Genomic DNA, 14,058 nt, shown 5'->3' with positions numbered 1-14,058 from the left:
ATACAGATAATTATTTTACATAAAGCATACTGTACGAGCATGTTCCTCTGATACAAAAAAAGGCAGAGATAATACTATAATCTATAACGTAAACTAGAATTAAGTAAATATTTTTAATTGTTATATAAGATATAGGTGACTCTCATGAGGTCCACCCAAAATAAAATAATACATACTCTACTTGGCCGGGTGTGGTGACTCATGCCTGTAATCCCAACACTTTGGGAGGTCAAGGCCGGCGGATCACTTGAGGTCAGGAGTTCGGGATCAGCCTGGCCAAAATGGTGAAACTCTTGTCTCTACTAAAAATATAAAACTTAGTCGGGTGTGGTGGTATGGTGGTGCAGGCCTGTAGTCCCAGCTACTTGGAAGGCTGAGGCAGGATAATCACTTGAACTTGGGAGGGGGAGGTTGCAGTGAGCCGAGATCACACCATTGCACTCCAGCCTGGGTGACAAATGAGACTCCATCTCAAAAAATTAAATAAAAAAAAGATAGTGTATTTATCTATGGAATTAAAAACTGCTTTTAACAAGGTTTATGAGACAAATCCAGATCAACATAGTATCTTTTTTATGAAAAAATGAAGTTAGTTTTAAATATTGATGTCACAGTTAATCCTAGAATCATTATAACTTAATTGACATACTTCATGGATTTAAGTTCAGGGTGTCAGTTTTTTTTTTTTTTTTTTTTTTTTTTTTGAGATGGAGTCTTGCTTTCTTGCCCAGGCTGGAGTGCAGTGGCACAATCTCGGCTCACTGCAACCTCCACCTCCCAGGTTCAAGTGATTCTTGTACCTCAGCCTCCCAGGTAGTTGGGTTTACAGGTACGTGCCACCACACCCAACTAATTTTTGTATTTTTAGTAGAGACAGGGTTTCATTTTGTTAGCCAGGCTGGTCTCAAACTCCGACCTCAGGTGATCCACAGGCTTTGGCCTCCCAGAAGTGCTGGGATTACAGACATGAGCCACTGCACCCGGCCAATGTTTTTATCGTTTGCAAATTTAGGTTAATACAAAAATTTAGTATTCTCTTTGTTTAATTACATAGGCGCTCACACTTGATATGAAGCTTTGTGTACTATAAAAAAGTAGGCCAGGTACTATGGCTCACCCCTGTAATCTCACTACTTTGGGAGGTTGAGCCAGGCTGATCACTCGAGGTCAGGAGTTCAAGACCAGTCTGGCCAATATGATGAAACCTCATCTCTACTAAAAATACAAAAATTAGCCGGGCGTGGTGATGCACACCTATAGTCCCAGCTACTCAGGAGGCTAAGGCAGGAGAATAGCTTGAACCCGGGAGGCAGAGGTTGCAGTCAGCCGAGATTGCACCACTATACCCCAGCCTGAGTGACAGAACAAGAGTCCGTCTAAAAAAAAGAAAGTAGCAGAAAAATCATACAAATGAAGAGTAAGGCTCCACAATGAACCTAAAACCCTCTAGGGGATTCACTTGGTAGCTATTCAGTTTCATAGTGTACTCTATACTAATAATGCGTATTTTTTCAGGAAAACAGATTTGAATGTTCTTATCATCTCAAACTGCTAAGCATATTGTACAAATACATTTTTTTTTTTGGTTTTGTTTTGAGACGGAGTCTTACTCTGTCACCCAGCCTGGAGTGCAGTGGTGTAATCTCGGCTCACTGCAACCTCCACCTCCCAGGTTCAAGCTATTATTCTGCCTCAGCCTCCCGTGTAAATGGGATTACAGGCATGCATGCATGCATCACTACACCTGGCTAATTTTTGTTTTTTTTAGTAGAGATGGGGTTTCACCATGTTGGCCAGGCTGGTCTCGAATTCCTGGCCTCAAGTGATCTGCCCACCTTAGCCTCCAAAGGGCTGGGATTACAGAGGTGAGCCACTACACCCGGCCCATATGTACTGTCTGTTTAGTTAACAATTAGATGCTTGAAGAAATAAAAATCCACTACTTTTACTAAAATATTTGCATAGCATGGAAGAACTACACACAAAAATCTTTAGCACATTCAAGAAGTATTCACAAAATAAAGTATATACAATTCAAAATTTAGCTGTTCAAAAAAGATGTCATCATATAGACAGTAGGGCAAAGTACCCAAAAAACTAAGTTCTATGATTACAGTGAATTTGACATCAACCAGTAAATGTATTTATAATCGTTAACACAGTCCTTACTAACAATGTAATCAAGGATTTTTTTTTTCTTTTTGAGACAAGAGTTTTGCTCGTTACCCAGGCTGGAGTGCAGTGACGCAATCTTGGCTCACGGCAACCCCTACCTCACCGGTTCAAGCGATTCTCCTGCCTCAGCCTCCCGAGTAGCACCGCGCCTGGCTAAGTTTTCTATTTTTAAGAGAGACAGGGTTTCTCCATGTTGGTCAGGCTGGTCTCCAACTCCTGACCTCAGGTGATCTGCCCACCTTGGCCTCCCAAAGTGCTGAGATTACAGGACTGAGCCACTGTGCCTGACCAAGGATTTCTAATTGTATTCTGATAGTAAAAGTTGTTAAGTCATCAAGAATTTAAGAAACTGTTCTAGAAATTCAAATTTGACATCTCAAGTAAGAGAAAAGGAAATGTATATACACAAAAGAAGTGTTACTTATGGGAACATAATTAAAAGTTAGCTACTTTCCTAGATATGATAGATAAAAAAGAATGAATTGACTATATGATCTTTTGGAAATAAAAACCTAAGTTTACCTTTGGATATACATAGGATAATTCAAACAAAAAGTGGAACCTAACTTCCTCATCACACAGAACTGTCCTTTTCCCCTCTTCTTAGAACACTTACTTTTATAAACCATTGGTTTGCCAGGCTCATTAATTTTTTAGTAGTATTTATGTATATATAAGTACCTTTTCAAAATTCTGAAAACAGTATTAAGGAAAAACAGGAACTGTTTCACTTAGGTCTTACCTAGTACAGTGAATCAACTTCACAGTGCAATGAATACTAGTAAGATAGCAACATGAATACAAAAGCAAGACTACAAACTGATTATTTTCTTTTGGAGCTGTTTTATGATCAATTCCAAACATACAATACAGGGAAGGTGAAATGAGTAAGAAAAAAATCATATTTAATTCCCCGTTAAGACTAAGCCGTATTATTCAAAATGTGTTTCAAAATACTCAGCCAGATCACCAAATCTCAGTCACTACCTTAGTATAAATATTCACTAGGAAAATAGTCAAGCAACAGAAATCCATTGTGAGACACCATCTAGAGAGAACAGCTACACTGCTATATATAATTTATTAACTTAGTAGTTTAGTCTCTCAATATTTAGCAAGTTTGTTTAAAAATTACCATTACCATTGGTTCATAGTGTCATTAATATAAATCCATAATTTCAAAGTCAACATTCCTTTCACTGTGAACATAAGACTTCTTAAAAGCTAGTTGTGGGTTGGGGAACAGTAATGACTGTGGCTGGTGGGAACTGTTAAAAGCCAAAAAGACTGGCAAGCTTGGAAAGGCATACATGATATATACACACACTCTCAGTATACTACTGTTCCCCATATTTTTGCTGTACATTCTTGTCTTAAAAGATGGTATAAATTATTCCCTTAAATTTGAAAAAACAATTAAGATGAATACATTTTCATCTTCATTTCAAAATTACCCTTTTAAATAAAAAAGAAGTTCCTCATGTTTGTTAAATCTGTTCAAAAGTTGGATTTAAATACTTTCTTCACAACATGTACAATGTTTTCACCCTTAGTGCCTCATTACAATCAGTTTGGCAATAAGACCTCCAGTGCTTTATCAAAAATGGCATTCAATAGATTATAAGATTGTTAAATCTGCATTTGAATTATTCTTATCACAATGAATTATAACAAAGTCCAAAAACTGTATGACTATTCATCAATACCCTTGGAAGCTATGAATTATTGCAAATAATCTCACACGTGCATGTAATTCAAACATAAACTTCATGGGAGAGGGGGTGTAAAATAAATACTATAGTATTTCTTCAATTCTATTTAATGCTGCCTAGCTGGTTAAATGAAAGCTTAATATTACTAACAGGAAGAGTCAAACTATTTTAAGGACTGTTTTCTAAGTAGAATAATTTTTGCAAAAGAAAGATAAGCAACAGCCTATGCAAATACATTTTCTTGTAGTGTAATGTAATTGCTAATATGAGGTATAATCTGTAAGCAATTAATACAAATATAAATAGGTATAAGCCACCACTAACTCAGTCTGGTGAAAAGCTTCTCAGTTAAAGTATTTTGAGGATAAGGTTAAGGGAAATGAGAAGGGGTGGACAGGGCAGGTTTCCAGTGAGAACATAATTTATGTGCCTTATCATTATGATCATCCTGTATGTACCAGTCCATTGTTGCAGAAAGGTAAATCCTTTCCAAGTATGTTATACTTTATGTTACACAGTAAAATTATTTAAGTATTACTAATGCTTCATCTGCATTTGTATTTAGATATACACATAATTATATATGCATATCAAAAACTAGAAACAGAATTTTAAAACACTTTTATCTCAATTGGGGAAAGTTAACAGGTAAGACAAAACTATGTACTATAGAATTTTTTAGGATATCTAAACTCAAGGTAAAACCAATGGAAAACATTTCTACCTCTTCAGTAAATGGCTTGTGTGAAACCTCAAGCTCTCAATCATTTTTTTACAGATGGGTTTGTTTGATGAGGATTGTGATCCAATGATTGTTTAGCAGCAATTTTACCAAACTGTAAATTCTTTTATTAACAGGCATTATAAACAGATAATACTAATCTTATTTAAAAACCATGAGTGCCACACTGGTGAATATACAGCTTATGAATAACTTAAAAAGTATTTCCCATTTTAAAAGGCAAACCCAGCATACAAAAACCTATACTAAACAAAGAAGCTATAATATGGATACATGATTGATGTGTCTAAAATGATATATACAGTACATAATTAACGTTAATTATATGATCAGTACATTTTTCCATATGATTCCCTTCATGCTTCACTTTCCCCAGAAACTGAATTCTGTACTTCCTCTTCTAAAATTGGTACAATCAGGTTATCCTTGGACATCAAATTGTATTTCATCACAAATTTAGTAAACCGATGACACAAAAATGTTTCATTCTGTAGAGAGGAAGACAAAAATATTATTTTAATTCACTATCCCAAACCAAAAGACTAGAAATAACATCAATATATATTATGGTCATTCTGATAAGAATGTATCAAGATTAATTAGTGAAATATACTTACTTCATATTCATCAAATATCTGCCGATGATGAAAATAAGCATGTGAAAATATTCTGTAAATCCTACGGCATACTGATCCTAGTTTCGCTACAGATGATTCCTTTATGCTAACTCTAGAAGTAGAAAAGAAACCATAGATTCTTAGAACTGGATGGAATCTTAGGAACAATATAGTCCAATTTTCTCAGTTTACAAGTGTAGAAACTGACACGTAGGGAAAATAAGTGACTACTCCGAGATCACACTGCGAGTAAATGCCTGGAGCCCCTACTCCTCACTTCTGGGCCAGTGTTCTCTTTACCTAATCACAGGGCCTAAGTTAAATTCAGCATTATAGTTTTGAAACTTTGTAAAAGTTTAACGCAGTTAGAATAAGTCCCTGACATTTCAAAATTTACTAAAACATCTATTTCCAACATTAATACATTGTCCACTAGAGGCGATTAAAACTCCTGAAAGGAATTATTGTTTTCTTTTACAGAACTAGGTTATTCTTTCTTTCTTTCTTTTTTTTTTTTTTTAAGAAATTAAGGTCGGGTGTGGTGGCTCACGTCTGTAATCCCAGCATTTTGACAGGCTGAGGCAGGTGGATCACCTGAGGTCAGGAGTTCAAGACCAGCCTGGCCAACATGGTAAAACTCCATCTCTACTAAAAAATACAAAAATTAACAAGGCATGGTGGCAGGCACCTGTAATCCCAGCTACCCGTGAAGCTGAGGCAGAAGAATCGCTTGAACCCGGCAGGCAGAGGTTGCAGTGAGCTGAGATTGCGTCACTGCACTCCAGCCTGGGTGAGCAAGACTCCATATATAAAAAGAGAGAGAGAGAGAAATTAAAATTGTTTATTTAAAATTGAAATTGTCTGCATATTTCTGATATCCTTTTTTAAAATATGTATACAGAGAATATTAAGGCCAAAAACCAGTATTTTTCTTAACATATTTTATACGAGCTCTTTGAAGCTAATCATATTTGGGGGGAAAAATATCCAAATCTATCCATCTGGTAACAAATACCTTAATAAAATAAAAGGCATTCACAAACTTCACCGATAATATATTACATAATATATTTAAGATCCGACTTCTCAGATCTTAAAAATCAATGAGCAAGGATAAGGAATTTTTCAAAAACAAATAGTTCAACTTAGTAAAGTCTGCTCTCTTTTTTTTTTGAGATAGAGTTTCGCTCTTGTTGCTCAGGCTGGAGTGCAATGGCGTCATCTTGGCTCATCACAACCTCTGCCTCCTGGGTTCAAGCAATTCTCCTGCGTCAGCCTCCCAAATAGCTGGGATTACAGGCACTCGTCACCACGACCGGCTCATTTTGTATTTTTAGTAGAGAAGGGGTTTCTACATGTTGGTCAGGCTGGTCTCGAACTCCCGATCTCAGGTGATCTGCCCACCTCAGCTTCCCAAAGCGCTGGGATTACATGCATGAGCCTGCGCCCGGCCGGAAAGTCTGCTCTTTAGGCATACTACATAAAGGGAGGCCGAGTCTAACTATCATAGACATTCAAGTGAGCAAGTATATACATATCCCAACGCTAAAGTATGAGAGGGAGAGCTCTGCAGAATGACACACATGAACAGGTGCTAGCCTTAGACTGAACTGGCCTTGAGCTTTGACAGCCAAGTCCTGCTGTTTAACTACAGTCCTAATTTCAAAACTTGAATAAACAAGCCAAAATACAATAGCTAAAAAAAAAATACAAAAATGCGTTAACGAGCAACCTAATGTTACTTTTAAAATACTAATCTTATAAATTAAATCTAAAATGTTTAACATTATGTTTAAAAGTTTCCATTACCTGCTGGGAAAATATTTATTGCTATTCAGAAGACATGCAGCACCATCAAGTGTGTGTCTAGTATAGTCTATAGCAGGACACTACAAAAGAAAGAATATAGAAATGCATCAACAAAGAGCTCTCTCTTAGGTTAGATATATTCATTATATGGGTATACCTTATTCCAAAGACATGAGCATGTTATAAGAAAAAAGTTCCTTACAATTTCCGAATGCTTGCAAAATATGTTATATTAATAAGTAAGGTTTATTATCCCCTTGAACCATATCACAATTCTAGATGATACATAAAACCAGCCTCCCATTTTTATTCCCAACATCATACCTACAAGAAAACAACAATTACAGATAAGAAGAATCCTGATTTATTTCTGGTCTCTCCAGGGATGCCTTCTTATATCCTAAACAATATCCCTTACTATGTCCTTGGTACTCTATTATCAATCTAGCAGCCCTCTAAAGAACTTTCTCCCAAATCACCTTTGAATTTTAACATGAAATATCAAAGTTTCCTTATACTTTAACAAATCTGACTTAATTCTGTTCCATTTATCAGAAACACTGAAAAAAAGAAACAATGAAACACTGTCTCATGGCAACTCAGTAAATTTATTAAAGGAAAAATAAAACTGCAAAGTAATTGTTCTCCTCCAGTCCTCCTGAGGGCTGACAGGGAGCAGCATCAAGGGGAAAGCAGTCTAGAAACAAACCAGGGAGTCAACCAGAAGGAAAAAACAACTAAAGGAAGGAGTAACAATGAGTCTAGCTCAATGACTCTACCCAGTAATTAGATTATTTTTCAAGTTTCAGACTGAAACTGTCACTTAGAAATACAGTTTAATAACTACTAAATATGGCTTAGTGCCATGGCACTAAAAAATTATCTAACAAAAAAGAAGTATTTTTCTAACAATATATCCATAGGAATTTTTGATTAGTGGAGTCATTGCCAAAAACAGTACCATGAGCAATATTTATTGAAAAAAACTACCTTTCTCCAGATACGTGACCACAGATGAGTTGGTCAAAAGCAAATATCCCAAGTCACTGTATTTCTCATATTTGTCATTTGGGTACACGATGGGAATTTTACAACCTTTAAACCAGAACCATCAACAGGAATACAGCAGACCCTTGAACAACACAGGTTTGAACTGCATAAATCTACTTATGCTCAGATTTTCCCAGAGACGGCAAGACCAACCCCACTTCTCTTTCTCCTCAGCCTACTCGACGACATGAACACAACAAGGAAGACCTTTATAATGATCCACTTAATGAACAGCAAATATACTTTCTCTTCCTTATGATTTTTCTTAAAAAAAAAAAAAAAAAGAAAGAAAGAAATAAGGTCTCACTATGTTGACCAGGCCGAACTCCTGGCCTCAAGCGATCCTCCCATGATTTTCTGAATAACATTTTCTTTTCTCTAGTGTACTTCATTGCAATACACTATATAATACATAGAACATACAAAATGTGTGTTAATTAACTATTATCACTAAGGCTTCCAATCAACAGTAGTCTATTGGTAATTAAGTTTTGGGGGAGTCAAAAGTTATACTCAAGATTTTCAACTGCACAGAGGGTTGGCATCCCAATTCCAGAGTTGTTCAAGGGTCAACTGTATAATGCAAGCCATATATTTAATTTTAAATTTTCTAGGCCCAACGTGGTGGCTCACGCCTGTAATTCCAGCACTTCAGGAGGCCAAAGTGGGAAGATCACTGAGTCCAGGAGTTCAAGACCAGCGCAGGCAACACAGGGAGATGCCCCTATCTCTACAAAAAATTTGAAAAATTAGCCAGACATGGTGGCACATGACTGTAGTCCCCACTACCAAGAAGGCTGAGACAGGAGGATTGCTTGAGCACAGGAGGTCAAGGTTGAAATAAGCCAAGATCAGGCCACTGCATTCCAGCCTGGATAACAGGGTTAAGATTCCATCTCAAAAAATTAATTAACTTTCTAAGAGATACATTAAAAAGGTAACGTGAAAGAGGTGAAATTAATTTTTTTTTTTTTTTTTTTGAGACGGAGTCTCGCTCTGTCGCCCAGGCTGGAGTGCAGTGGCGCAATCTCGGCTCACTGCAAGCTCCGCCTCCCGGGTTCACGCCATTCTCCTGCCTCAGCCTCCCGAGTAGCTGGGACTACAGGCGCCCGCCACTGCGCCCGGCTAATTTTTTCTATTTTTAGTAGAGACGGGGTTTCACCATGGTCTCGATCTCCTGACCTTGTGATCCGCCCGCCTCGGCCTCCCAAAGTGCTGGGATTACAGGCGTGAGCCACCGCGCCCGGCGAAATTAATTTTAATATTGTAGTTTGACCCACTATATCCAAAATATTACCATTTCAGAAGGTAATTGATATAAAATTAATGGGCTACTTTTTGACTTTTAAGATATAATTGATACAACTAAAATTTGCTCGTAAAACTTCAGTAGTTTCTAGTATATTCACGAAATTGTGCAACCATTACCATTAAATTTCAGAACATTTCAGCATCCCAGAAAGAAACCCTGAACAAATTAGCAGTCACTTCCCATTCTCTCCTTCCCCCAGCCCTAAGCAACAACTAATCTAGTTTCTGTTTCACAGGATTTGCCTATTCTGGACATTTCATTAAAATGAAATAATATAATAAGTGGTATTTTGTGTCTGGCTTCTATTACGTTTTCAAGGCTTATCCCTGGTGTAGCATCAATCAATACTTCATTCCTTTTTTTAAAATTCAAAACTTTTTAGCCTTTAATGTTTTAAATATATACAAAATGCTGTACTGTATGTTTCTCCCTTTAAGACTTCATTCCTTTTTATGGCTGAATAATATTCCATTGTACACATATACAGTCAGCACTTTGCATCTACAGATTTAACCAACCAGATCAAAACCACTTTTTAAAACCCCATAACAAAAAAAATACAAATTAAGAAATATAGTATAACAACTATTTACATAGCATTTACATTGTATTCAGTATTATACGTAATCTAGAGATGACTTAAAGTATATAGGAGGATGTGCATAGGTCATACGCAAATACTATGCCATTTTACATAAGAGACTTTGGTATCTGTGTTTTTGGTATTCACGGGGGTCCTGGGACCAATCCTCTGAGGATACTGAGGAGATGGCTGCAATACATTTTGCTTATCCATTCATCAGTTGATGGATATTTGGTTGTTTCCATTTTTTGGCTATCATAAATAATGTGACTGTGAATATTCATGTACAAGTCTTTATGCAGATATGTCTTCATTTTGGGGGAACTACATATCAAGGAGTGGAATTCCTGGGTCATATGCAACTCTATGCTTAACCATTTTAAGGAACTTCCAAACTGTTTTTCAAAATAGCTGAAGCATTTTACAATCCCATCATCAATGTTTAGGGGTTCCACTTCACATCTCACCCAGCACTTGTTATTGTCTCTTTTCTATTTTAGCCATTATAGTGGGTGTGAAAGTATTTGCCATTTGGGGTTTTGATGCTTTTTTCTTAACATTTTAAAAAATTGTAGTAAAATATATACAACATAAATTTTTCCATTTTGACCCCCTTTTTTTGGGGGGGGGGGAAGGAGTCTCACTCTGTCGCCCAGGCTGGAGTGCAGTGGCATGATCTCCACTCACTGCAAGCTCCGCCTCCAGGGTTCATGCCATTCTTGCCATTCTCCTGCCTCAGCCTCCCAGTAGCTGAGACTATAGGCACATGCCACCATGTCTGGCTAATTTTTTGTATTTTTAGTAGAGACAGGGTTTCACCTTGTTAGCCAGGATGGTCTCGATCTCCTGACCTCATGATCCACCCACCTCGGCCTCCTAAAGTGCTGGGATTACAGGCATGAGCCACCAAGCCCGGACAGCTATTTTGACCATTTTTAAATGTACAATTTAGTGGCATTAATTTACAATATTGTGTAATCATCATCACTGTTTCCAACTCCCAAACAGAAACTATCATGGCCAGGCATGGTGGCTCACGCCTATAATCCCAGCACACTGGGAGGCCAAGGCAGGTGGATCACTTGACACCAGGAGTTTGAGACCAACCTGGTCAACATAGTGAAACTCCACCTCTACTAAAAATACAAAAATTAGCCAGGCATGGTGGTGCACACCTGTTGTCCCAGCTATTCAGGAGGCTGAGGCAGAGAACTGCTTGAGCCTGGGAGGTGGGGGCTACAGTGAGCCGAGATTGCGCCACTGCACTCCAGCCTGGGCGACAGTGAAACTCTCTTAAAAAAAAAAAAAAAAAAAAAAAAAAAAAAAGAAGAAAAAAAAGAAACTCGGCTGGGCGCAGTGGCTCACACCTATAATTCCAGCACTTTAGGAGGCCGAGGTGAGAGGATCACATGAGGTCAGGAGTTTGAGGCAAGCCTGGCCAACATGGTGAAACCATGTCTCTACTAAAAATACAAAAATTAGCCAGGTGAGGTGGCACATGCCTGTAATCCCAGTTACTTGGGAAGCTGAGACAGGAGAATTGCCTGAACCTGGGAGGCGGAGGTTGCAGTGAGCCGAGATTGCGCCACTGCACTCCAGCCTGGGCAACAGAGCAAGACTCTTGTCTCCAAAAAAAATAAATAAATAAATAAGTCTATTACCCTTAAGCACTAACTTCCCACACCTCCCATCCTTTGGCACGTGGTAGTTATACTGAATGTGATAAATTCAATTTATCTAACTACCTTCTGTCTATAATAATTTATTCACTCTAGATGAGTGGAATGCTACAGTATCTGTCCTTTTGCATTTGACTTGTTTCACTCCACATAATACATACTGGATTTTGAAGGTTCATCTATGTTGTAGCATGTATCAGAACTTCATTCCCTTTCACGGTTTTATAATATTCCATTGTATGTCTATGCTACATTTTGTTTCTCCATTCCCAGAGTTGTTTTCCTTTTTCTAATCAAGCATGGTTGTTGTAGGGGAGACAATGTTAATCAGCTTAACAATAATGCACAACCCTCACATTAACTGTCTGTGGTTTTGAGATCTGCCTTAATAACTAATGTTGAGCATCTTTTCATGTGCTTACTGACCATTTCTGAATCTTTTTTTGAGACATGGTCTCTCTCTGTCACATAGGCTGGAGTGTAGTGGTGTGATCTTTGCTTACTTCAACCTTGAGCCCTTGGGCTCAGGTGATTCTCCCACCTCAGCCTCCCAAGTAGCTGGGACTACATGTGCACACCATCACACTCAGCTAATTTTTTGTATTTTTAGTAGAGATGGGGTTTCACCATGTTAACTAGGCTGGTCTCGAACTCCTGACCTCGGGTGACCCACCCACTTTGGCCTCCCAAAGTGCTGGGATTACAGGCGTGAGCCACTGCACCCGGCCTTACTGTCTTCGAAATCCAGTATTTATTTTGTGTTTACAGCACATTTCAATTTTGACTACCCACATTTCAAGTGCTACACAGCTACATGTGACTCATGGGTTACCATATCACTCTATCTTTAGACCTTTAACTGGTTTCTGAATTTTTCTTAATTTGGATGACATTTTGCCTTGTTTTCGCTGCCTTCCCTTCACCTTCCCCCAATTAATTCTCAGGTAACTATTCCTAATCTGTAACAGTTATAACAGCAAAAAGATGGCAAAATATAGCAGGTTACAAAATACTATGTAATGGTGTTTACAAATTTATATATTATATTTTTCCAAATATATAATCATAATGCTACTGCAAGTGATCACAATCAGCATGTGACTGTGAGGGCTTGCAGACAGTAAGTTATGTTTGTGGCCTAGAAGCACTATTTGTATAATTTACTCTATATGCTGAATGTCTCTCTTTAATTCTCAAGGATACTGAATAAACGATTATCGGTGCTAAGTATTCTGCTTCTCCCACTTCAGAATCTACCTAGTGATTTTAATCCATGAGAGCAATTTTCTTAGCTTAGTTTGTCAGTTCCTATAGTTTCCTGACTAAGCAGTTATTTGAAAAGAGTTCAAAAAGTGTCCTTTCAAATTGTTCTTTTGTTTGCATTTTTACAGTAATTCCATTCAATATAACTACCACTTGGAAATCCTACTATCACCCTCCCTTGACACATGGCCAGTTCAATAGATCTGAACTTCAGCAAGCAATGCTGCAATTCTAAGACTCATTTACAGGTCTTAATGCTAATGACTATCCTTTCATTTAATATTAATCAAGAAAGAAGTGGATATGAGAATGACAGTATATTTAAGAGTCATAACACATCACAAACTGGGTATCACTTCCACTCTAAAGAAAGAATAATATATCATTACTATGTGCCAGAACAAAACAAGCCTTGATTCAGCCTTCTTGATTCAGTTTCCTAATTGCAATAATCACATCATTCACTACATTAAGTAGCCAACTTCAGAGAATTATCAATGAAACCACTATGTGGATTTTCCCAGATGCAGACAGATACAATCTTAATACTGCTTCAATTAATTAACACAAAAATGTAACATCCTGAATGAAATCAGTCTTCCAAATAAGTACTACTCTCTTAGGTACCAAATACTCCTTATTTTGGAGCATTTATCCTTTTTGAAACAAAAAACACCAGATACTGATTTTTGCAACTAGGGCCTCACTTGTCTTCAAGCCTTAGAAGTCTATCAATATAGGCCGGGCACGGTGGCTCAAGCCTGTAATCCCAGCACTTTGGGAGGCCGAGACAGGCGGATCACAAGATCAGGAGATTGAGACCATCCTGGCTAACATGGTGAAACCCCGTCTCTACTAAAAAATACAAAAAACTAGCCGGGCGAGGTGGCGGGCGCCTGTAGTCCCAGCTACTCGGGAGGCTGAGGCAGGAGAATGGCGTAAAGCCGGGAGGCGGAGCTTGCAGTGAGCTGAGATCCGGCCACTGCACTCCAGCCTGGGCCACAGAGCGAGACTCCGTCTCACAAAAAAAAAAAAAAAAAAAGAAGTCTATCAATATAATGACCACTTCGAGGTCTGTGATTCTACAGAATTGGCCTAACCCAATATCCCTAATGA

At 37.9% G+C, this 14,058-nt stretch overlaps 1 protein-coding gene across 3 annotated transcripts in view; it reads right to left on the bottom strand.

Annotated features, from left to right (window-relative positions):
- Window positions 1-2,998: 2,998 nt before the first annotated feature.
- Window positions 2,999-14,058, bottom strand: part of MOB4 (MOB family member 4, phocein) — a 54,732-nt gene continuing 43,672 nt past the window's right edge. For all 3 annotated transcript variants that reach the window (XM_007965749.3, XM_007965744.3, XM_007965746.3), the window contains 3 exons: window positions 7,056-7,135; window positions 5,247-5,358; window positions 2,999-5,117 (listed from right to left, as the gene is read on the bottom strand). In XM_007965749.3, the coding sequence (XP_007963940.1) occupies window positions 4,986-5,117; window positions 5,247-5,358; window positions 7,056-7,135 (324 nt within the window). In that variant the 3' untranslated portion in view covers window positions 2,999-4,985. The remainder of the gene's footprint in view (window positions 5,118-5,246; window positions 5,359-7,055; window positions 7,136-14,058) is intronic.

This window comes from Chlorocebus sabaeus, chromosome 10, assembly GCF_047675955.1.
Source record: "Chlorocebus sabaeus isolate Y175 chromosome 10, mChlSab1.0.hap1, whole genome shotgun sequence".
Taxonomy (NCBI): Eukaryota; Metazoa; Chordata; class Mammalia; order Primates; family Cercopithecidae; genus Chlorocebus; species Chlorocebus sabaeus.
Note: the sequence above shows the minus strand (reverse complement) of the source record. Positions and strands in the feature narration are given on the sequence as shown.